Below are 25,649 nucleotides of genomic sequence, written 5' to 3' on the forward strand. Positions count from 1 at the left end.
GGAGAAGATTCACAATCAATATTTGCATTAATCCACAAACAAAATTTTTTTCTCCTTGTATGTCCATCTAACAATGGTATACATAGTCACCATTTATGAAGACAAATAAGACTAGAGGGACCTCCCACAAATTGACGTGTTGTTTGGAGTTTCTGCTGTCTCATTTATTCATGATTATCTTATGAACAGTTTGGTTTTTTTGACACTAATATGCTTGAGTCCTTGCCATTACTATTGTCTCTTGATTTTGTAACCTTAATATAATGCATTGAAATATATCAATATTCAGTACCATTTTCAGTAGGCCTACCACAGGTTAAACTGCAATTTGAACATCAGGCCTAAGTTACAGTTTATTTTACTTTTGACTATAGTCAAAGTTTTAATAAGTACATTTAAGTTATTATTGTTGCAGAGGGACTATTTGCGGTGTAGGCCGGGGTGAAACCCGGAATGTTTGTATGTTGTTTCCCCCCCCCCGGTCCTAGTTAAGCTGTTGCACACCGGATGTTTTGAATGTGTTGTTACCGTTTTGCAAGCCAGTTTCTGTATTTGCTGCTGAGTTTAGTAAAGACGATAAACAGCAATGTCTGCGTGCATCTTTAAATACTCGGGTTATCACACTGGCGACGAGGATTAAAACCGTTAACCAAGCCAATGTTCCAGTAAGTCAGCCGGTTCGGCAGCGAAGAAGTTGGCAAATAATTAAACAAAAGCTATGGCTGCTACTGTCGGCTCGCTCAGTGAGTTCTCCGAGAAGGATGGTGACTGGGTGGAATATGTCGAGAGACTGGAGCACTTTTTCCTGGCTAATGACATTGTGGATGAGGAGAAACAACGATCAATCCTCCTGAGTGTGTGCGGGGCTAAAACGTACAGATTGATCCGAAATCTTGCAACGCCGCAGAAACCGGGAGAGATCGGGTTCAAAGAAATTGTGGAGATGGTGCAAAATCACCTCAATCCCAAGCCCTCGGTGATTGTGCAGCGCTTCAAGTTTCACACGCATTCACGCAAGTCAGGAGTGACAGTGGCGGAGTTTGTAGCGGAACTGAGGCAGCTTTCCGAGCACTGTGAGTTCAGGGCAGTGCTGGAGGACATGTTGCGGGACAGGTTAGTCTGTGGAATTAACGATGACGTCATACAGCGCCGCTTATTGGGTGAAGCCACACTGACTTTCAAAAAGGCTTTGGACATTGCCCTAGCCATGGAGACGGCGGCAAACAACACGATGGACATAAAAAATGCAGGGGGAGGGACGCTATCAGATACTGCCCATTTTGTAGCAAAAGAATGCAAAAGTAGTTCAGGAAGACCCACAGAGTGTTATCGTTGTGGGGGTCCGCATTTTGCGAATGACTGTGGTTTTAAAGACGCTGTTTGCCATAATTGCCAGAAAAGGGGGCATATTGCAAAAAAGTGCAGGGGTGCTAAACATAAACAGACAAAAGGATGGGGAAAAGCACCTAAGCCCAACACACATCACCTGCAGAGTGAGGATTTTGAGGAGCAGTGCTCATTCAACATGTTTAATATCCGTGGCCAGCCCCGGGCTCAGCCCATATATGCAGCAATTAAGGTGAATGGCGAAGAGCTGAACATGGAAGTGGACACTGGGGCCTCAGCTTCAGTAATCAGTCAAACCACGTTCAACAGGTTGTGGAGCTCAGGGGGTGCACCTGCAATGGAAGAGACAAGTATTAGGCTCAGAACGTACACGGGTGAGTGCATTCCACTCGTGGGGGCTATCAAGGTGGACATTGTATATCAAGAACAGCAGGCCGCGGTGACACTGCTTGTGGTCGAGGGGGAGGGACCGAGCTTGTTGGGGCGGGATCTCCTCCAGAAAATTCACCTGAATTGGGGACAGATCTGGGGTGAAATCAAACATACCACTGTGGTACAGGACATCATAGGGAAATATGCTGATGTCTTTAAAGAGGAATTGGGTACCCTCCGAGGGACCACAGTTAAACTGTGTGTGGACCCCAAAGCACAACCGCGTTTCTTCAAACCACGAACAGTACCATATGCCATGAAAGCTAAGGTTGAGGCGGAGTTGGAAAGGCTACAAAGGGCAGGGGTGATTGAGCCTGTGGAGTTTTCTGACTGGGCAGCCCCAATAGTGCCAGTGGTGAAGGAGGACGGGGAAGTGCGCATATGTGGGGATTACAAAATGACCATTAATCAGGCCTCACAGCTCGACACCTACCCCCTACCGCGAGTGGAGGACCTATTTGCTACACTAGCAGGTGGAAAAACATTCACTAAACTAGACATGAGTCACGCATATCAGCAACTTTTGCTAGATGAAGACTCTAAGCAATATGTGACTATAAACACTCACAAGGGGCTATTCAAGTATAACCGCCTGGTGTTTGGCGTTGCCTCAAGCCCGGCTATTTTCCAACGCACCATGGACAATCTGTTTCAGAACATTCCCCAGGTTGCCGTCTACCTGGATGACATTCTCGTCACAGGTAAAACAGAAGAGGAACACTTGCAAAACCTTGACCTGGTGTTAAAGAGAATGTCTGAGGCTGGGCTGCGTCTGAAATGCAGTAAGTGTGTTTTTCAAGCTCCAAGTGTCACATATCTGGGCCATCGGATTTCAGCTCAGGGCTTGTCTCCAGTCGAAGACAAAGTGAGAGCAATTAAGGAAGCCCCAACACCAAAGGACATTGCAGAGCTTAGGTCGTTTCTGGGTCTAGTGAACTATTATGGGAAGTTTTTACCAGACCTCTCGACCGTACTGGCCCCACTCTACCAGCTGCTACACAAAGGCTGTGTGTGGAGATGGCAGCAGGATCAGGACAACGCTTTCCAGCACGTAAAGGGACTGTTACACTCAACACGACTGCTGGTACATTTTGACCCAGACAAGGAGGTCATTCTATCGTGTGATGCCTCCCCGTATGGACTGGGGGCAGTTCTTTCGCACCGCATGGAGGATGGAAGTGAGAAGCCAATCAGCTATGTGTCACGTACTCTTACTGCAGCAGAAAAGGGGTACTCGCAATTAGAGAAGGAGGGCCTGGCGGTTGTTTTTGCAGTAAAGCGTTTCCACCACTACCTGTTTGGTCGCCCTTTTACCATCTTCACAGACCATAAGCCTCTAATGGGTCTGTTCAGTGAGACAAAGGGCATTCCACCCATGGCCTCAGCAAGAATACAGCGCTGGGCATTAACCCTGTCAGCATACCAGTACAGCATAGAGTACAAGGCGGGTAGCGACAATGCAAATGCTGATGCTTTTAGCCGTCTGCCTCTCCCAGACACACCACACCACACAGGCTTTCCCCCAGAGACTGTTTTTCTGATGGACAGACTGTCACAGGCTCCAGTGACAGCAAAGCAAATAAAGCTGTGGACTGAAAGAGACCCAGTGTTGTCGCAGGTGAAGAGGTGGGTGATGCAGGGGTGGCCTGCCACTGTGGAACAGGAGGGGTTCAAACCTTACGTCAAGCGCAAACTTGAATTAAGTGTCCTTGATGGCTGTCTCCTCTGGGGTTCCAGAGTGATTGTCCCACCTCCAGGGCGGGCTCAAGTGATGGACGAGCTACATGAGGCCCACCCCGGGGTTTCCCGTATGAAAAGTCTCGCCAGATCATTTGTGTGGTGGCCTGGGATGGACTGTGCTTTAGAAGAAAAGGTGAAGGTATGTTCGCAGTGTCAAAGCAACCTGAAGATGCCAGCGGCAGCGCCACTACACCCATGGCAGTGGCCCGGCCGTCCGTGGTCCAGGCTTCACCTGGATTTTGCTGGCCCATTTATGGGTCCGATGTTTTTAGTGCTAGTGGATGCGCACTCCAAGTGGCTCGAGGCACATATCATGTCAAATATTACTGCACTTACTACTACAGACACACTGAGAAGCATTTTCGCAACACATGGGCTGCCAGACACAATTGTGACAGACAATGGGCCCACTTTCACCAGTGAGGTTTTCAAGGAGTTTATGGATAGAAACGGGATTCGTCATGTCTGCACTGCCCCCTATCATCCCGCGTCCAATGGCTTGGCAGAGCGGGCTGTGGAGACTTTCAAAGAGGGGCTGCGGAAGATGTCGGGACAATCGGTGGAAACCAAGCTCGCACGCTTCCTGTTTCAATACAGGATTACTCCACACACAACTACGGGAGTGTCTCCAGCTGAGATGTTGCTGGGGAGGAGACCAAAGTCTCATCTGGACCTCCTCCAGCCAGACATCAGAGCGAGGGTTGCCAGGTATCAGGAGGAGCAAAAAGCAAGGCGGGACCAACATGCCAAAGAGAGACATTTTCACCCAGGGGACAGAGTGTATGTCAAGAACTTTGCCATAGGTTCACCCTGGTTGCCAGGGGTAATCCACCGCCAGACAGGGCCAGTATCTTTTGTTGTGGAATTATGTGATGGTAGGCAGGTGCGCAGGCACCAAGATCACTTGCGGGTCCGCCATGATGGGGGAGGGAAGAGTTCTCACGGTTCTCACGGGGTTTCATGCAAAGTCAGTGGGGGCGGCTCTGCAGAGGCCGTGCCAATAGCTCCAGGGCACGCGGAAATGTCACATGAGGGTCTGTCTGAGCCCTCAGAGGAGGCACCTGATGAATTGTCGGAGCAGGCAGCTACGGCTGACCCTGCTCAGAGCATACCTGGGGGACCAGAGCCTGCCTCCAGTTCTGAGGACACCATTCCTGAGCTTAGGAGATCTAAGAGACAACACAAGCCTCCAAACAGACTGACATGTTGAGCTACAGATACCCAAACATTAAAAATACCATATAAAAGAGTGTTGTTTGTTTAACAAAAATTTGATGTTCATATTGCTACCAATGTTTCTCCTGGTAGAGAGGCACTTATCTTACAGTGTGTGTATTAATGTTTTATGTTTGCACTTTAAGAGGGAGAAGTGTTGCAGAGGGACTATTTGCGGTGTAGGCCGGGGTGAAACCCGGAATGTTTGTATGTTGTTTCCCCCCCCCCCGGTCCTAGTTAAGCTGTTGCACACCGGATGTTTTGAATGTGTTGTTACCGTTTTGCATGCCAGTTTCTGTATTTGCTGCTGAGTTTAGTAAAGACGATAAACAGCAATGTCTGCGTGCATCTTTAAATACTCGGGTTATCACAATTATTATTTCCAATGTCACAACACTTCTCACAATCAACTTCCTGACTGTTCCAGTATGAAACAGTATCTAATAAGGCATCTATGTAAACATATCTATGGGTCAGAACCTCCCAAAGCACTTCATAAATTGCAACCTGTTTATTGATGCTGTGCAAAATATTAAAACGGTTTTAAATTAAACTGCTTTAATGTTAAACATCATAACAATGGGGAATCAAAATCTGTACTGTACTTTACCACAATGTTGCCAAACAAATAAACAAGACACCTGTGGCCTGTACCATGATGGTAGCTGAACAAATTCAGAGTTACAGGATTAGTTTTGAGTTGACAAATCCAAACCTCTCCAATCCGACTTTGTTGGTACCATGATGCTTTTCATCAACTTTCTTTGTCAACTCAGGCTTTGATCCTGAGTTTGTGGAGTGCATGCACATGAATGTGTGACATCACTGGCAAACAGCCAATCACGAGCCTTGCAACACAAAGCAAGTTTGATTTACTTCTCGTGAGAGACCCAGCGAGATTCAAAACTAAAGGTTAAAGGTTTTGCTAAAGGTTAAGAGATTGAACAACATGACAAATTTAAAAATCATATAAAAAAAATAAATGAGGACTAATAAAATAAATAATATTGCTTTTTCAGTGTAGTGACAAGTGAAACTTGTTAAATTAGTTTATACATTTAAAAATATATAGAGACTCGAACATGTAAGGTCAGATTTTTTATTTTTTAAATAGTGCAATCTTTTGATACTAGAACAGGAACATGAAAAATCAGTTAAACACACACATACACACAAACAGGCCATATAAACAACAATAATTAGAAATGCCCTTTCACTGTTGGCGCTTGAAGGCAAATTAATCGTGCATGCCTTTTCAAATGCCAATAAGCTAAACGACAGTAATTTAGGGTACTCCAAAGCAATCAAAATTGCTTGGAGTAACATGCATACCTGTCAAGTATCCCGTTTTGGCCGGGAAAGTCACGTATTTTACCCTTCTTTCCCGCCGTCCTCCCGTATTAGTATTTTCCCGTAAATCTCCCGTATTTTAATTCTTTAATTTTAACCTGCGTTATTAATAAAATAATAATAAAAAAAAAAACATTCCCAATCTGAGCTCTGTTATAGTCTCGCGATAACTGCCACCTGCAGTAGCCTGTCGCGAGGGGTGTGTGAGGTCAGATGACATGAGTTATAACGCGGGAAAAACAACAACAAAAGAAAAAACAGAGACGGATGATGGATGCTACGATAGAGAGTGAAGGCACACCTTCCAAAAAACCAAAACCCATGTGTAAATACCGTGATAAATGCGACAGCGAATTTACTTTTTTAAAGAATGCAAAGTCTGCAACAAATTTGTACAACAACTCACTAAAAGAGTAAAAGAAAAGTTATGTGAAATGAAAAGAAAAACTGTAAAAAAAAAAAAAAAAAAAAAAGCAATATGAAATTAAAAGAATGTGTGGAATGAAAATAAAATGTAAATGTAAAGACAAGCAATGTAAAATTAACAGAAAATATGCAAATAAGCCTTTAAATAAATGCTCTTCATATATACCGTTTTGTGTTTTCATTTGGGCTATAACACCTGTCTTAAAATGTAAGGGATACTGGAGCTTTGTTGGGGTGGTGGGACTGCTCGCGGTGGGCGCCGGAAAATTTCCCTTATTTTCAAATTCAAAACTTGACAGGTATGAACATGACCACATCAAAGTCACTATAGTCTTTGACCATATACAGTTAACATGTTGCATTGTATTAATATGACATAACTATGCTGCCTCATTGTTACTTCAATTCAATAACTTCTCAGAAATGGGAAAAGTCATCATTGATCATTCTAACAAGACGCTGAATTAACACAGGCTTGGACACATCTAAACATCTGATGTTTGTAAAGAAAAAATATTGTGAACAAAGCACACATAAAAAAGGCCTCTATATCATTAAGACGATACTATAGATTGCCACAGTGTATTGAATTTGAATTATAAGGCTTCGAAAACATAATTCTGTTTTAAGGTATTTTTAATTTGTGATGATATCCGTATGTCATCATCGGATGGTGGGAATTATGAGCTCGCAGTTTGATTGATGGAGCTGCAGCGAATTGTCTGTGAGTGATCAGTTTTTGTATTTGAAACCCATTTCATTCACCAAGTAATTGTGTAAATACATCAATATTTCACTAAATGTACACACACTTGACTAAAAGCCATGCAGGTAAGCTCTGTCATAACATAAACGGGAGAAAAAACAATACAGTATTCAGGTATGTAGCCTATTATTCTATTTGAAATTTCGATAACTACACATTGACTTTGCAGTTCGGACTGAAATTAAGTCATTATTGTAATTGTGAAGATCAGAAACATAAACAGTGATTTCAAAATAAAATAAGAATGAATAATTACTCTATAAATGTTTTTTTAACAGGTGCCAGAACAGGCCTAACATGCTTCGTCTTCATAGGTCCACCGTGTTTGACCAAAAACAAATAAAAATGACTATAGAGATGTATATTTACTGTCAGAGCTGTTTGTACATGGTCTTCTGTGATTCAACACATAGCTAGTCATCTATTATGAGTGCTTAACAACTTAAATTTGACAGAGTCATTCTGACACATAAACTCTTAATCTTTCGATAAAAAATTATGCAACTCTTGCTAAAAGTTTCACAACAAATACAGAAAACTTTTTTACAGTAGTAGAAATTATATCAGTCATTAATGATTTATTTATCTCCAATAATAAAAGTTATAATCAGAATACACATACAGTAATCTTCTTATTCCTTATTTAGATTAGCTGCTGTAGATATGCACTACATAAATGTGTTTTTTTTTCTCCAGATGTTGAATAGCTTACATTTCATGGGTGAATGAATTAAAAACAATTCATTATCTTAGATATCTCAAGATACTATTATTACAATCCATATGGAATAGTTAAGAATTATTGTGCGTTGTTTTGTGGTGTAGCAAGGTATTATGTGTATTAATAATATTTTGGAGGAATCAACTGTAGAGAGAGACTGGATATAAGAACAAATCTGTGTGATCGTTTTATTAAACACTGCTGTACTGTCACTGTCAGTCATCAAGAACCATCTATTGAATGACTGTGTCATTTCTGCACTCCTATTGTGGCTATAAGAGTTCACTGTTTTTTTAGTAATATTTTAATTTTTTAATTTTCAGAATAGACAGAATAGAATTTAAAAAAGGCCCACCACAAACTTGGGTGTCAAAAGGCCTCTAAGTAACACAGATAACCTGCTTATCTGTTGTACAGCCCAAACATATCTTAAAAAGGGTGACGGAGACAAAGTAGTACACACAATTCCTTTAAATTTCCATCCGTTATTTACCACTAAGGCCTACAAATACATAGTTAAACTGTTTATATCAGTCAAACGTTTGGATACACTTACTTTACTCTTATTATTATTTTCCAATATTTCCAAAATTTTTTTTATGCTGGCTGTCGAAATCAAATCAAATAATAAGGAAGGGATAATCAGAAAAAACACATTAAAGTTTAAGCACCAGAATTGAAATGAATATCCATCGATACATAAAAGGGTTGTGATTCTGTCTTTGCTTTATTTGTGTCAAACAAAAATCACTTAGCTAAGTGTTTGTGTCTGTTTGTATTTGTGGGAATATACTATTGTAAATATTACATACAATATAATGCACTGATTCCCGATATGAAGAATTTTCTGTTTGACTCGTGGTACATCTCCTACAGTGCTTCTTTGGAAAACATGTTTTTTGTTTCAGTTCTATTCAAAAGTGTCACTCTTGTTGAACTTGCATAAGATCACTTCATTGCAATTTGATTGCCATTAAGGAATCATTCTATTGTGACCAATACGAGTATGGTTATAATTTTCTCTGTATTATGGATATTTACATCTTTGGGGACCCTAATGGTGTGTAAAGTGGCTCCTGGAGAGTGACTTGGTTGATCAGTTTACATCTAGCACACAAAGGTTTCTACTGATCCTGATGACCTTGATTAGCTGCTTCAGGTGTGTTTATGTTGGCCTAGAAAGCCCTTACTGTAAGTGGAGAAATTCTTCATCCTTCCTTGGGTACCTAAAATCTGTATGAAGATGGAGCAGTAAGAATTAAGCCTGGAATACTATATAGTGATCTGTCAGTGCATGCCAGTGTTGTGATGGAGACATGATCACAGTAACAGTCTCAGTTTGTTGATATCTGACTTGTAAATTGTAAAGACAATGGCATAAATTACAGTGACAAAAAATTACCATGTAGTTCTTAACATCACATTTAACACAAAATACACATCAGTTTAGTACAGCTATTGACTTGTCTTATAAAGGTTGTTTCCGCTGGGAACAGATGTTTCATATACAATATTGTTTTAATCATATTTAATAGTTTTTTTCTTTCTTTGTTTTTTGAAATATAGTTTAGGTGAAATATAGCAAGTTTGTAATTGTTTAAAAATTACAAAAATAAACTTTTGTGGCTAAAACTGATTAAATCGTATGTCTTCTCACAGTTACTATACTAATTTTGATGTTTACATCTAATACTATTTTGTGTTTGTTGTTTCTTCTAATGTATGACTGCTATATGAATTTACACACATACAGTGGATACATTCACCTTTGTTGGAATAAATAGGGGATTCATTGAAACTTTTATCTTTTTGAGTAAGGTTTCCTTCACGTCTTTTGTCCTCAAACAGTAAATGAGGGGGTTGATCATGGGTGGAAACAGACTATACATCATAATAATGACTAATCGCAAATCAGTGCTGAAGTTAATACCAATGATGCTAGACAAATAAATAAAACACCTGGGTAGAAAATATAGAGCAATTATGATGAGCTGAGGACTGCAGGTGGAGAAAGACTTCAGCCTTCCTTGAGTGCTCGATATATGCAAAACTGCCACAATGATGGCACAGTAAGAGAAAATTATGAAGGCCAGGGGACCGAGCAACACAACCATAGCAAATGCAAAGGCTGGAACTCCGTACAGTGCCCTGTTAGTGCATGCAAGTGATGTGATAGAAATGTGATCACAGTAACAGTGTATAATTGTGTTTCCTGAACAGTAAGGCAGAGGGTAAGCCCTTATTGCCATCATTAAAGGGCATGTGTTTGTTAGCACCCATGCAGCCAGACAAAGACAGAAAATGTTCAACTTTGTGACTATATTAGGATATCTTAGGGGATTACATATGGCTACGTACCTGTCAAAGGCCATTATTGCCAGGATAACAGAACTGACTGAACCAAAATAGTGCACAAAATACATCTGAATGAAGCAACCAGTGAATGAAATACTACCATCTTGGAACCAGTATCTAGAAATAATCTTTGGTAAGGTAGTGGTGCTGAATAATAAGTCACTTACAACCAGGTTTAAGATGATATAATACATAGGTTTATGAAGGCGTTTTTCTAGAGTAAAAAGTGCTATAAATATTCCATTCCCCACTAAGATACACACATAGGCAAAAAGCAGCAGAGCAGCCACTGCACCATAGTATCCTGGCTGAAGCCCAGGAAAACCAACGATAAAAAAGTCCTTAACAAAGCTGATGTTTCCTGATGACATGATGATCTGATGGCTAAATGAAAAAGATGAAAAATTAGAACAGTGTACAACATTTTACAATATTACATTAATATTACAACATTTGGATCACAGAATCATAACAGGATTTTAACTTCTTTGTTTTACACAATAAGGAAGAAGAATTATCACATTATAATCTAATCAACTTTTCGAGTGAACTGAAAAAGCATCTGATTTGATCTCTATACCAGTAAAATGATTTACTTACAATACACTGTATGTCTTTTTACGCTCTCCAAAAATATGTCAAAGTCGAAGATATTTAAGGCACATTTTTTCACTCTTAATAAGGCGGGGAATTTTGTGGTTGGTCGGTGACACTCAGACCATATACTTCTTGCGTTTCTTATAGGCTACTAACTAGTGACCAAAGAGATGAACTAACATATTTTCTACTGCTTTTAATACACTGAGATTGAATGTTATTTTAATGACAAAGGTGGCTTTTACAAATCTTTGCAGATGTTTTATTCAAAATATAATCAATTAAATGCAATTAACAAAATATTAAGTGTGAAGTATAACATTTCTGGACAATTTCTGTATAGCTAAAAAGTATATACTGTATATATTGTTTGTTTTTGTTTATGAGCTTGGCAACACGTTTGATTTCAATTATACAAATGCTTGATTAAAAATGTATACAGATTGAAATAATGTTTTGTTAAAACTATAAAATATAAACGACAATAGGTAGACACCTGGTATTCTGTGTATTAAAACTTTTTAGCTTTTTTTATTTTATTTTTATTTATTTTTTATCTTGAGTTGCATGTGTTTGTGTAATCTGTAGATCACACTTAGAGGTAAGAACTTATCGTTTGAAAACAGGATAATGAAAGAAACTAATAAACCGTAGGCCTCATGACAGTGATTCACAGTTCTAACGCTTATTTGAATAATCTCCCTGAAAATGATTTGTTCAAATCTCCCCTGGAATTATTTGGAAGTCTCTAGGTCAATTATACCACAGATTGTTCAATCATTTAATAATTTAGCACAGTTGGGGGAAGTCACACAGCCCAGTGTTTGGAGAGGTGCACTTCAGGCTATGCTGTAGCTATGGCATAGGTCCGACGCAGAAGTATAAATCAGCCATAAGTAGTGGAGCAAATGATGGTAATTACAAGTCACACCTGAACCAAATGACATAATCAGATACAGAAGGAAAACTAGGACAGAGAACACGTGGGAACAAAAACACAACTGCAAATCCATGCCTGTAACATTGCCCCCCTACCGGATGCCACAACCTCGCAAAACACAAAACAAAGGGTGGTACGGAGGGGGTCTTAGGAGGAGCACAAAGGAGAGGGGTGACAAGGGATCGCAATGGGATGGTAGAAAGGCAGGCTGACAATACAGGTGGAAGCAGAAGATGGATCCCTAAGAGGAGGATGAAGAATGGAGTTCAGAGTGGAGACCATGGAGGGAGGAGCCAAGATGGAGACATGAGGGACTTGGAGCAAGAGGAGCCAGGTGGGACCCAGGCTGCAGCCATGGTGGAGCAGACGGAGGTAGGAGCAATGCTGGAGGAAGGACTGACAACTCCAGGGGGGGCAACCGGCGGCAGCTGAGCAGGTAGTGGTGGAGCCCGAGGTGGAGACAGAGAGCCGTCGAGCCAAGGAGGAGCAGATGGCTCTGGTGACCAAGGTGGAGACGGGGATCCGGAAGGCCGCTGTGGAGCAGGAGAGATGAGGGAGCCCAGTGGAGCTGGTGGACTGATGGGCCACGGTGGAGATAAGGGAGCTAGAAGTCATGGTGGTGTCGCTGGGTTGACGGACCTCCATTGTCATAACAGGACAGATTGGTAATTCAAGACAGGCTGACAGTTCAGGACAGACAGGGAGTTCAATAATTGTTTTTTATGGCCATAACAGGACAGGAAGATGATGACGGAAGACAGAATAAAAGTCTACCAAGTCCTTTTCCAAGTCCAGCCTCAGCTCACCCTCATTGATACGACAGTGCTTCCCTCCACGCATTCAGGCTCTACTGTGATACTTTCAGCAGCAGACTTCGTTGCCGGCTCATGCACCTGATCATACGTCACGTGAGCCACAGCTCTGTCACTCCTTTCAGCGATGGCTCGTCAGTCACAGCAGTTGCTGGCTGTCCGTCTGTGGTGGGTTCTGGCTGTAGCTCCACACACTGGGGTGGAGATTGGTTGGGCTGTGGTTTAGAAGTTGGGCTGGTGTTGTCATCCGTGATGTCCACTGTCAGCGGCAATTCACAGCACACCAGCACCCACTCAATAAAGGCAAAGGTATAGAAGAAAAGTGTATAATCACATAAAGACAGGAAACTAAGTCATAGAACACGTGGGAACAAAAACACATCTACAAGTCCATGACTTTGACAACAGCCTACCCACCTCCAAACCTACATATTTAAAACATTATTATTAAACACTTGTTAGGCAATTCATTTCCAGTTTTACGATGTAATATGCAATGAGAATGGTAAGAAGAGCAAGTTCAGCCAAAAGTGGACTCGAACCCTTATTGATCACATCATATGAGCATTACTCTCTGACCTAAGCCACTGCTGATTACTACCATTTTCCAATTAGATAAATTGAGCATGACACAAGTGTGTTTTTTCTCAGCATTTTGGTTTGACTTTTTTTTATTCTGGAAACATAATGACTATATTCTCAACAATTTATTTAGAATGTTTTTGCAAAATGTAATATTTTTTTTCTAGAAACAGAAACAGAAACAGAAAGAGTTTTTAATGAGTTTCTTTTCAGTATAGTATATTAGTATATTTAGAGTATATATTATTTTAATTCAGTATTTTTTAAATAAAATTCAGCAAGTTTAATCTTGCATTGTAATGACTTTAATCTCAAAGTTTTATTTTTTATTATTGCTCAACCCTAATCCTCTTCCTTAATATTTAAATTCAATAAACATTTTATGACAGCCATATCAGGTACTTGCCTAAAAGGACAGGTTTATGATGTGTGTAGTAATAGATCACACTTATATTAGGTTACTTTTAGCATTTCCCTGGAGTTAGTTCACTCTCCATCCATGCAGCTATACTGTATGTGCGTGCAAGTTTTGCTATGCCTGAATAGAGTAACGCTACAGTTTCCTTTGACTTTTCCAGCTTCTAAGCTGGCTTTCTGCTATAGTGATGCCACGTGCATGTATTGATTGGATTGTTAGATTTCTAATCAGTAGGGGTTGAGACCAGAGACCAGGGCAAAAGTGCATAGGGCCCAGAGGCTTAAAGGGGGCCTGATATTTTGCAGTGCTAATTTTAGAGAGGTAGTCCCTAAATAAATAAGATAATAACAAAAATTAAGAAATTAAGATTTTATATGTGTATATTTATTTATATTATTTATTCTTTATCAATAAACAGAATTACCTTAAGCTTGCATCTTAATCCATGTTTAGTTTTTATTCTTTATTGTACATTAAATACAGAAATAACAAAAAGTTGAGACATAGCAACTGAGAGACAATAAAAAGAACCTTATGAGCAGATTTCAGACATTTCGAGAAAATGGATCCTTGGTTTGTATTATATGAATGATATAAACATGATATGAACATGAATGATATTTAACAGCATTTGGGTGGATGAAACCTTAGGGTTACAAGACAACATTTCAGTGTAATACATACCGCTCAGAAAAAATTAAAAATAGCTTGTACAATTTACAGTCCATTTTGTTGTTTTGTCTTGGGGTCCGTAATTAAGAACACAGTACAAACTGCATATTGCTGCTTTTCCCCAACACACATCACGTCTCAAACGCCCACATGTTCGGGTGTAGCAGAGTGAATTTAACTATTTCTACACATTTAATTTCCACATAATGAATCTTAAAACATTTATGAAAAAATATATTTCATTTTTCAAATAGGTAATTTAATTCAGAATAATGAAGAACACAAACAATCATTAACGTCGTTTTAAAAAAGTTCTTTCTAATTGGCGAAATTCTGTTTTTAAGCAGTTTTTGAATTAAGACTCTGATTTCAGCTGTATTTAAAACATAAATAATGGGATTTAACATTGGTGGAAGAGACAATGAAAGAGATCCACTGATGACTCTGGCATTGGTGGTGAGAGAAGTAACTAATGAAGCAATAAAAATGCATATGACAGGAAGAAAGAAAGAGACGACCAGCAAAAGGTGAGACACGCACGTCTTTAGTGCTTTTAAACGTGCTTCCCAAGTTGTAATTTTACTTAAGGCAAAAACAATGCCCATATATGACAGGACTATAATGAACAATGGTGATACAAGGAACAAAAATACGATGAGGTTTGTTAAGAACATATTAATGCTGTTGTCGTTCCATGCCATCCCCAACACTGCTCCATAATCACAATGTAACGATAAAATCTCCATACTCATCGGGAAGAAGGAGGCGGGAACCAGCGCACAATCAAAACACTTTAATAATTCAAAAATAAATACAAAACGGCGCACCAGCCCCTCACGGACGACTGGTGCGCATAAATAAAAAGCAAACACATAAAATAATGTCCCAGGCCTGGTCCTCTCTCGTCCTTCACGGTCGTCACTCCAGTTTTATATCCTTCCATCTCCTACGTGGGACTCGATACCAGCGGTGCACCATGGGGCGCAGGTGCAGCTCATATCCAATCACTACACCTGGCCTCACTCCTCGTTCCCACGCCTCTCGGCCCCGCCCCACTCGCCACATACAATAATAACTCTCTACCACATTAGATTTACAGAATGAAAGTTGTGTCATCAAAGATGCTGCCAGGGCCACCAGAGAAGTGTTAAATGCCCATATTATTACAAACACTAAAGACATGAAAGTATTATTCACTATGGCATGATACCTTAATGGCAAACAAATTGCAATATAGCGATCAAATGCCAGAACAACAAGAGTGGCACTTTGCAGGGTAACAAAGAGGTTCACAAAAAAACATGTTAGCCAACCAAGCATTGTAGGACATGTAATGTGAAAAAAAAAAAAACCTTCATTGTGTTAGGAATCCATGCATTAGTTTCACCAAGGTCAGCCAAGGCCAAGTTAAACACACTAATGTATTTTGGACTGTGCAAACTTCGTTCCAGAGCAATAATGAGGAGGACTGCAGAGTTCCCAATAACAGCAATAAAATATGTGACACACAAAAATATATAGTAATAACTCCTGTATGGTATACCTTCAAGTCCAGTGATGAAAAAATATTCTGGACGAACAATAGACATATTCTGGGCAAAACTTGCATTTAAAAAACTCATGGCAGCTTTGTGCTTGATGATTTGAAAATAGAAATCACCATCAAGACAAACAAAATTTAGGGAATTCACAAAATTGTCATCTTACTTTTCTATCAACTATTTTCAAATGCTGCAAGTATACCTTTTTTATAAAGTTTCTGAATAATATTTCAATCACAAACCTGTATACATGAAGTTTTAGAGCGAGAGCACACAATGACTATCTAGGTCTAAAGGACTAAACACCTGTGAGCTGCTTTGAATATTACTCAGCTGTAATTGCTTGTCCTTGTTTTCTTGTTACAAAGATCATTGGACATTTGCGTCATTGTATCCAAATATATCTTCTAATTCTTCTCTTGAGAGATTTCAGACAACGATGATGTAATACTATGCTGAAGTTAATGATCTGGCCACTGCTTTAGTTTGATATCATTTTTTATTTCACCAGTCTGCAAACAGGCCTCAGAGTTGCCCTTTCTGTTCTCAGTAACTCACAGATATAGTTAATGTTAAGTCTATAATGTGACACTAGCAACTGCAGTACAGCTTACAAGCTTGTCTATGCATTGGGCTTTTTGGGTGGAAATGGCTGAGATCCACTGAGTGGACAATTAAAATATGCATAACCCTATGTAACAACCAGTGTTGGGCTCATTAGTCAAAAATATAATTTAAAATGCACTACTCTTTAAAAAATTATTATTACTTCAATTACTTTTTTACTACTATCAGGGAGTGATCAATACACTATTACTTTTCCATTACACCCCACAAAACTGGTAGGCCTAATTGTGTCTTTCTCTCCAAAATTTAGACTCCACATTTACGCCTCTTTGTGAATGTCAAGCTATGTTTATATGATTACATCATATTTAGAAGTCAGAATCATTAATGGTATTTATTTTCCACTAAATTATGTCATCTGATGGCCATTACTGGTTTTCAGAGCTCCCTCTGTGAAATCTTCCTGTGATATCACATTCAAGATTTCTGTTATGAAGATGATTGGCTGCATATACTTCACTCATATCACATGATCATTATTCCCTCCCTATCTAGAGGTTGAATATCATATGACATTCTGCGTTATGTCTCAGTAACACAATACTTGTGACCCAATTCAGTATTTGCATCCTTTGATCCTTCCAAGGCCAAGTACAACCACTTCTCCACTTTCTCCACCGGCTGCTCCTTCATCGAATATATCGGTGTTCTGATATATAATGCTACCTATCAAAACTGTATTCCTACTTTAATGGAAAATGTAGGGCCGGGGAAGGTGTACATGTTAATAAAGCCTCTCACCTTATTAAAATCATGCCGGAAAAAAAATATCTGATAAGTAGCAATTTTCACATTTGAATTATGCTACCATCTGTTTTAAGGGGAGGTAGCAAAATCTGACGGTAACAGATTATCAGAATACCGTCCATTCCTCACTCAAGCCTGCTGGGTGTGATTGTGTGTGTTTCATTGTGAAAGTGAAACTACTTTGTTTGGCCTTCCAAAAGAGGACACAACCATAAATCAGTGGTTAAGTTGTTTTTACAACACTGAACAGTTCAACCCAAATATTCAGATGGGTGCAGCGTATATTCAGCTGTATGGTGATGTTACCCAAAGCTGATGTTCATAATAATAAATTCTAAATAGAATACCAATTGGCAAAACAAAACCTAAATCAATGTATTTACAAGTTTTTTATATTATCAAGATTGAAGTGATATTTTTAATCAAAACTTCCAAACAGAATTTTTCGTCTTTCCTTGCAGGCCACAAATTGTTGAGCAATTTTTTTTTCTCTCTAAAAAGCTTTCTTTCTTGAAGATTCTTGAAACCAGATGAAGTAAATGATTGTTATGCATTTTTCGTAAGGGAAGATATTTGTGTTTTAAGAGCTTTACTACAATAAAAACCCTTTATGATAAATTTGGGATGGAGGTGGTTTGGTTTTGTTGCTGAGAAATGTTGATCAGGGTCTACATATTCTTCCCTGTTTATCAAATCAGTTCTCTCTTCTCTTCGGTTCTCACATGCTTCCTCACTTTTTCCCTCATCTCCCTCTCTCTCTTCCTCTTTTTCCCTCCCTTCCTCACATATGACTGACACTTCCTCACAAACATCCTAAAAACAACAGATATAAATAGCATTAGGGGTCAGGGATCACTCATTTATTGACTCATTTACCATTTCCATAGTTAAATAACTTCACAAGTTTTTCATGAGATGTACATTTAGAATAGCCTACAATACAGTGATTAATACTATTGGAACACACAGCCTTTATACATAAAACATATACATATAACAGTTTGAACATAAAATAGAAAATTTTATCTTTTTCTAGCGATTATTACACAGGTCCTATTTAAACTGAGCTGACCTAGACAATGAAGTCTCTGCATTCAATAATAAAATGCCTTTAACTGGAAATTTAGTGTTTAAGCTTGTCATTATGAATTGCTCTTGCACTCTTGTTCAGTGCTTTGACACAATCTGTATTATTAAAAGCACTATATAAATAAAGGTGATTGAAAGTTGATCTTTATGGAATTAAATTGAAGTGTAATTCCTTAAAATATTGGCAAGCAGTTCCAATTAAGAAAACACTGCCTTAAATAAGTTAAACCGGGATTTTTAATACAAATCTCGCCTGTACAAATTCTGGAGAGGTTGAGCAACTGTCACCTCTCTCTGTCAGGGACGTCACAGCCTGCCTTTCCTACAGACCAGTTAGGACATAAAGTAGCAGTAATTTATTAAAAGAATAACATTTGATGAAGTATTTTAAGATAATCGGTGCAAAACAAATCTGATTTATTGTGAAAGTATAATTCTACTCCGCGAGCAGCACGTAGGCAACAAAAGACAGCAGAAACCAGTCATTTGTGACGTCTCATTCAGCAGACGCTTTTATCCAAAGCGACAGGTAGGAGAGCATTCAACCCACTCAATCATGCGTGACGTGTCGAGGTCCACACAACGGGTTCTGTTGTCTTTTGAAGTTACAGTAGGTAACATGAAAACTTTATCTTGTGATTCGAGTCATCGCAACATACTGTAGGCTAACATACTTACAGTGTGTGTTTGAAAAAAGGATGTAATCGTACACTGCTTTTTTCTGGGATGCATTTTATTCCAGGCGGCCTAATAGCAAAGTGAATGAATGAACGAAAATTCACAAGATCGACAAGAGATTTGAAGCTCATAGCAGAGGCGCATAAGAGATGATGAATGTTAGTTCACTCAAATCTAAGTAACAAATCAGAGAACACTGCCAGAAATATTCACCCTGCATCCAATGAACAAATACATTTAAAAAATAAATAAATTAAATTGCAGGGGTGAGAATCACCTGTTTCTAAAAGTGCGGTTTGCTACGCCCCGGTACTATCTACAACTTATATGCAATAAATAAATAAAATAAAATAAAATAAAAAGAGGGCAATAAAATTTATTTACTGAAAAAAAAATTGTACACCATGGAAAATATTCACTATTTCACAAACATGTCTTTGATTCTTATTATGTTTAAGAAAAGCCTGAATTACAGTTTATATAAATAGATAAACAGGGCAAAGTGTAAACAATGGACTCTATTGTATTAAAGCAATTTTTAAAAAATTTAGTGCATCATATCTGCATGTTCACTTTCCTATCTCTAATTTTTCTCTTCAGTGCATCTTTGATGTCTTTGGTTCTAAAGCAGTAAATCATTGGATTGACGACAGGTGGGAGAAGACTGTACCACATGATTAACATAACACGAATGCCAGGTGATATCGCTATTGTCACATCATGCACATAAACAACACATCTGGGCACATAGTACAGACAAATGATGAGTAGTTGAGGAGTGCAAGTTGAGAATGTTTTATAACGGGCCTGAACATCTGTGATTTTGAAAACAGACGTGATAATAGCAATAAATGAAAATACAATAAAAATCAAAGGGCCTAAAAGAACAAACATAGCACCTGAAAATGAAACAAACATTTTGTGCCTTACATCTCCACAGGACAGTTTAATTATCAAATTGTGGTCACAGTAATTTTGGGTTATTACATTAGAATCACAGTAGGGTTCATTGAAGGCATGATAAACAATGAATGTCAGCCATGAAATACAGATGATCCAAATCACTGCACATGCCAATAAAATAGTCTTATTTGTAATAAGGACACAGTATCTCAGTGGGTTACACACTGCAACAAACCGATCAATGGCCATTAACAGCATTAGGAAAGAGTTAATAGACCCTAAGCAGTGAACAAAAAACATCTGCACAAAGCAGCTATAAAATGGTATCTCACTGCTATTGAAAAAGTATTTTGCAATGGCTTTAGGCAGCGTGACAGTTCCAAAAGCAAGATCAGACACTGCAAGATTACAGAAGATTAAATAGGTGGGTTTCTGAAGGCTTCTTTCATAAGCAATAAATGAAATGATAAAGAGATTTCCTCCTGCTAGTGTCAAGTAGACAAAGAACAAAAGGGTTCCCACAGCTCCATAATACTGTGGATGCAGTCCTGGAAATCCCAGAAGGTAGAATTCAGTAAAGAAAGTGACGTTTGTGCGAGTCATGACTCTAGAATGACTTTGGAGTTCCTTGATGCAAATTCACTGAAAATATAAAAATTATTTTTAAAAGCAATGACAAGTACACAAGCATTTCACTGTCAGCGCAAAATAAAACATGTAAAAGTTTACATTTCAAAATCTGGAACAATTGCTGTTTTTATAAAATTCTTCACAAATTATATTGCTAATCTATCATTCACATATATTACCTCCATGGAAAATATTCTGATATAATGAGCATGATCTATGAAAATTGCATTATTTTGAGTTTGATGGAGAAGATTCACAATAAAAAATCATATTAATCCACAAACAAGAAATGCCTTTCTCTCTGTGCGTCCTTCTAAAAATGCTATACACAGTCACCGTTTATCAAGACTAATAAAGACTTAAGGCACCTCCCACGAATTGAAGTGTTGTTTGAAGTTTCTTCTGTCTCGTTAATTCATAATTACATTATGAACAGTTCGGTTTCTTTGACAGTAACAGTCCTTGCCATTAGTGTTGTCTCAAAATTTGAATTTGTAACTCCAGCATTTGGACCAATCATACACAAAGCTATTTGTTAGATATATTGTTTATATTTATATTTATCTAACCAAAGGGCCAACTATGAGGGTCTATGGTCCCTTCCCCCTGAAATGCAACTAACACCTCAAAAGGGCAGAACAGGCCTCTGGTTTCATGGCAACCAAAGACAAACCATCTGATGACACTAGTGTCATGAACATCAGCTGGAGTCCACTCAGGACTCTTGTATTTGGTGTCCATAGGGCTAATCACCACCAGGTGTTCCCCATTACCACTCCCCTATATATACTGTGTTTGAACTGTCTTATTTAGCCCCGTCAAGCATTTCTGAGCATTTTTCCTAGTATTTGTTCCTTCCGTGTCTGACTTTGGATTGTGTAAACCGCCTTTGGTTCTCTGCCTCCTGTCCTGACCTCTGTCTGGTACTGTTACTGATTTTGGATATCCCTTTACACACTTGATGCTGTTGTTGGATAAATGCCTGTTTGACCACTCTATGTAAACTACTGCATATGGATCCAAACGTCTCTGACTCCATGTTACAACTTTTATTGAACAAAGAAATGTGGGCAGAGCAACTCTTACTCAAGTCTCTCTAAACCATACTCATAATTCATAGGAAACTCTTTATTTGAATGAACACACATATACTGTACTTCAGGTCATTGTGCATTTTGTTACTTTTCTTGTATATTGTCTTTTTTTATTGTATACTGTTTTATGCATGCTTACCCTCATGAAAAAATAAGTTTATTAAAGTGTACTATTAGTATACTTCTTTTAAACTGAAAATAGGAAAGTATGCTTTTAGTTTACTTTTATATACTTCTCAGAAATGTGCTTTATGTACTCCTCATAAATATAATTAAAATGACATTTAAGTATACTTGACTTATACTTACAAAAATTCTAAATATATTTGAGCTATTGTAACGGGTTGTATATAGGTTCTGTTAAATTCCTGCATAAATGGGGACAGCGTCGTCTGCTGGCGTCACTTTGTATTGCGCTGCGGTGCTAAAAATAGCGAATTATGGGTAATCCACAGCAGAACTTCTGATAACTGCTGTGGTAAGTCGCATGTTAAATGCTGCAGAGACAATATTAGCCAAAATGCTTTAAAGCTCACAAAAAAATGTTATTTTACTGTATTTTTGTTTTGAAGTAGTTAAGTGATGAATGCCGTTTGTTTGGCGTCGAGTGAGTCATTAAATTAGGCTCAGAGCTGAATGTTAAATGTAGCTTATGTTGCATGGCTTCAAATGCTATTCCTTCATCTGACTTACTGTGCGTTTTGTAGGGCTGTTTATGTCTCTGTCTGCAATGTCGTCATGCTTATTATCCTGATTCAGTTTGGTTTCCCCATATGCAGTTGCAGCTCCACATACACAACACAACGAGGCTGACGCATGAAGAACCGTTACATTGGTGCCGTGACTGTGAGTAAGTGGACGTCTGCCTGCCATTGAGGGACCTCTGTAGCTGTGGCTTCGTTTGGACATCGTGGACTGTGGTCTTCTGAAGAGGACATCTCTATGTTATCCTTTGCCCAAAAAAGACTCTTCCTGCTCTGATTTTTTTTATTTTTCCTATTATTATTTTGGGTCAGTTTTCTCCTGTTAGTTGACTTTTTATTTTTTTTTCTGCTTTTGTTTTGAAGTGCAGTCATAATGAGCGAAAATGGATTTGATTCGCCGGCTCGTACTCCAGCTTCTGTTGGTAGGGGGAGAGGTGTACTGCAGCTACCTGCTTCCTTTCTTGATAGTCCTTTTGTTGGTGGTAACGTTGCTTCAGGAGTGAATAGGGTTGACTTTTCACTTGATCCCCCTGACATTACTGATATGCGTAACCCACATAGGCAACCAGTCACTAATTCTACACCACACACTGAACATGTTGCCCCTGATTTGTTAGATCAAGTAGGTTCAATTGCTTTAATGATTGGAGAACAGATAGCCGACAGTATTATATCTCGTCTTAACACACCTAGCCTGAGGTCTGACACACATAGCAACCCACATATTGGCAGTACCACACTGACTCGACCTTCCAACACTGTGGATATATCCCAGGCTCACTTGGTCACACACAGGAACGTCAAAGAGCCTCCTTCCTTCAGAGGGGATGGATCTGACCCAGTTGACATAGAGGAGTGGGAAGATCTGATGAGGGCATTTGTTAAGAAGGGAAACATGAATACTGCCGAACATGTTGAGGAGATACTTGTTCACCTGCGGGGCAGAGCAAAAGACGTAGTAAAATTTTGGATTAGGAACAGCGAATCTGACAACCAGTCCAGCCCCAATGCTATTTACAGTCTGCTTCGTAAGCATTTCAGTTGCAGTCAGTACTCACCAGTTCCCCTCTCTGACTTTTACACCACTTTGCCTAATGAGGATGAGGAGCCTTACGATTACTGGTTGAGGCTAAACAAAGCAGCAGATGTAGCCTCTGAATGCTTGAAGGAGCAAGGCAAATCATTTGATAATCCAGGAACAGAGATTGCCCACATGTTTATCCGCCATTGTCCCAGTAAAGATTTGGCTCTGACTTTTCGATCCAAGTCCATTGAGAAGTGGTCTGCCCATGAAGTGCAAGCTGTGTTAAATGCACATAAATCAGAGTCCAACTTCAAACCTGCTAACTTGTCTTATGTTGGTAGGACTGATAAAACAAATGTTTGCAAAGTTGATGTTAATGCAGTTTCCATTGCGTGTAAGGACTCTGGATCACAGCCGTGTGGATCTACAGATCAGGCTAATCTAGAGAGAGTAATCGACATGCTAGAGAAAGTTTTAATGCGCAATTCCTGTGTACGACAGCCTAACCCAGGTCGACGCTATGCCAGATTCCCAAGAATTGATGGTTTAGATGCCTTACCTTGTGCTATCTGTAACGATGGCGCTCACTCTGCTCTAGTCCACTGCCGTGAACATCATTTATGTTTTCAGTGCCTGTCACCCGGCCATTCCCGACGCAACTGTCCTGTACCACGGGCTACTCTGCCTCCGTCCAATCAGGGAAACTAACAGATCTGCATGAGGGGGAGGGCAGTGTAGATCTAATTAGTCAGCCTCCCATTTGTGATACTGAGGATTGTGAGTCTGTATATGAGGTACACAAAAGTATTGCCCCTTCTGACAAAACTGTTATTTTTCAATGCTTACAGCACGTCCCCATGATTGACAGTCTGTTCTATACCCCTGTGTCTGTCGAAAATGGCCCAATGCTGAGGGCACTGATTGATAGCGGCTCTATGGCATGCACCATAAGCGAAGCAGTTGAAACTAACCTGTTGAAAGCCAATCCTACCTTGATAACAATTTCAGCAGATAATGTCGTCATTGTTGGATGTGGAGGTCACAGAGTTTATCCCAAAGGGATATATGATGTCACAGTCTCCGTTTATGGATGTAAAATGATAATCCCTGTTCTGGTTGTGCCAGGTCAGACAGAAGAACTGATTCTTGGCAGCAATGCCATCAAACTGCTGTTGACTTTACTGAGGACCACCGTTGGCTACTGGAAGTTGATGAACATGCCAAGCGGAGATGGAATGGATGAATCCTTTCAGTTTTTGTCTTTACTCTCTAACACAGAGAGGTGGAAAGGTGATATTGTTCCAGACAAAGTGGGTACAGCCAAACTTAAAGGCAGTGTAACATTGCAACCACAGAGTGAATATCTAGTTTGGGGTAAACTCCCTAGCAATGCCATAGTGTCTGTGGGTAGCACTGTAGTCATAGAGCCCACCCAGTCTAACTCCAGGTCTAAACAGATCTTGGTCGGCAGAGTTATCGCACCACTATTTGGTGATGGTTTAGTTCCAGTTAAACTAGTTAACCCCACTAATCGCCCTGTTACACTGAGAAGGAATGCAAAAATCGCTGATGTATCCCCATGCATTGCAGTAGAGGATTTCACAGAGGCTGAAAGTGTCCAGTGTAACATCCAGTCCAGTGCTCAGTCCAATCACATCGCCGAACAACCTCTTCAGTCGGAAGAGGAGTTAACCAAAATTTTGAGGGACCTGGGATTGAAAGATTTAGACTTAAGTGCATGTCAAGTGTCTCTTGAGTGGAAGAACAAACTCTTCAGCATCATCACAACTCATGAGTCTATTTTCTCGAGGAACAAGATGGATTGTGGCTTGGCAAAAGATTTTGTTCATAGGATCCGTTTGGTTGACGACAAGCCGTTTCGTCTACCTTATCGTAGGATACCACCAAGTCACTATGAGAAATTGCGAACAGCCCTGAATGACATGGAGGAGAGTGGCATAATAAGGAAGTCTAACAGTGAGTACGCATCACCTTTAGTAATTGTGTGGAAGAAAAATGGTGACCCCAGGATCTGTAATGACTTCAGATGGCTCAATGCCAGGACAGTAAAAGATGCTCATCCTCTCCCACACCAGTCGGATGCACTCGCTGCTCTAGGCGGAAATGCCTTCTTCTCCACTATGGACCTGACATCCGGTTTCTACAATGTGCCACTACATGAGGAAGACAAAAAGTATACAGCCTTCTCATCACCATTCGGACTCCACGAATACAATCG

At 39.5% G+C, this 25,649-nt stretch overlaps 3 protein-coding genes and 1 pseudogene across 3 annotated transcripts; 1 reads left to right on the forward strand and 3 right to left on the reverse strand.

The window, feature by feature from the left end:
- Positions 1–718: 718 nt before the first annotated feature.
- LOC127973037 (uncharacterized protein K02A2.6-like) lies at positions 719–4,729 on the forward strand. The gene has a single exon (XM_052577070.1). It carries the CDS (start codon positions 719–721, stop codon positions 4,727–4,729), a length of 4,011 nt encoding a protein of 1,336 aa, XP_052433030.1.
- Positions 4,730–9,736: 5,007 nt separating this feature from the next.
- On the reverse strand, positions 9,737–10,723 carry LOC127972935 (olfactory receptor 2AT4-like). Its single transcript, XM_052576941.1, has one exon. It carries the CDS (start codon positions 10,721–10,723, stop codon positions 9,737–9,739), a length of 987 nt encoding a protein of 328 aa, XP_052432901.1.
- A 2,070-nt stretch (positions 10,724–12,793) lies between these two features.
- LOC127973038 (olfactory receptor 52E4-like) lies at positions 12,794–16,022 on the reverse strand (annotated as a pseudogene).
- A 3,588-nt stretch (positions 16,023–19,610) lies between these two features.
- On the reverse strand, positions 19,611–20,575 carry LOC127972105 (olfactory receptor 1-like). The gene has a single exon (XM_052575406.1). The coding sequence runs from the start codon at positions 20,559–20,561 to the stop codon at positions 19,611–19,613; it is 951 nt and encodes a 316-aa protein (XP_052431366.1). The 5' UTR covers positions 20,562–20,575.
- Positions 20,576–25,649: the final 5,074 nt, after the last annotated feature.

Source organism: Carassius gibelio, chromosome B15 (assembly GCF_023724105.1).
Source record: "Carassius gibelio isolate Cgi1373 ecotype wild population from Czech Republic chromosome B15, carGib1.2-hapl.c, whole genome shotgun sequence".
Taxonomy (NCBI): Eukaryota; Metazoa; Chordata; class Actinopteri; order Cypriniformes; family Cyprinidae; genus Carassius; species Carassius gibelio.

Excerpts from the sequence above, each read along its gene's own strand:
- LOC127973037 (XM_052577070.1), top strand. The coding sequence starts at position 719 with ATGGCTGCTACTGTCGGCTCGCTCAGTGAGTTCTCCGAGAAGGATGGT.
- LOC127972935 (XM_052576941.1), bottom strand. The coding sequence starts at position 10,723 with ATGTCATCAGGAAACATCAGCTTTGTTAAGGACTTTTTTATCGTTGGT.
- LOC127972105 (XM_052575406.1), bottom strand. The coding sequence starts at position 20,561 with ATGACTCGCACAAACGTCACTTTCTTTACTGAATTCTACCTTCTGGGA.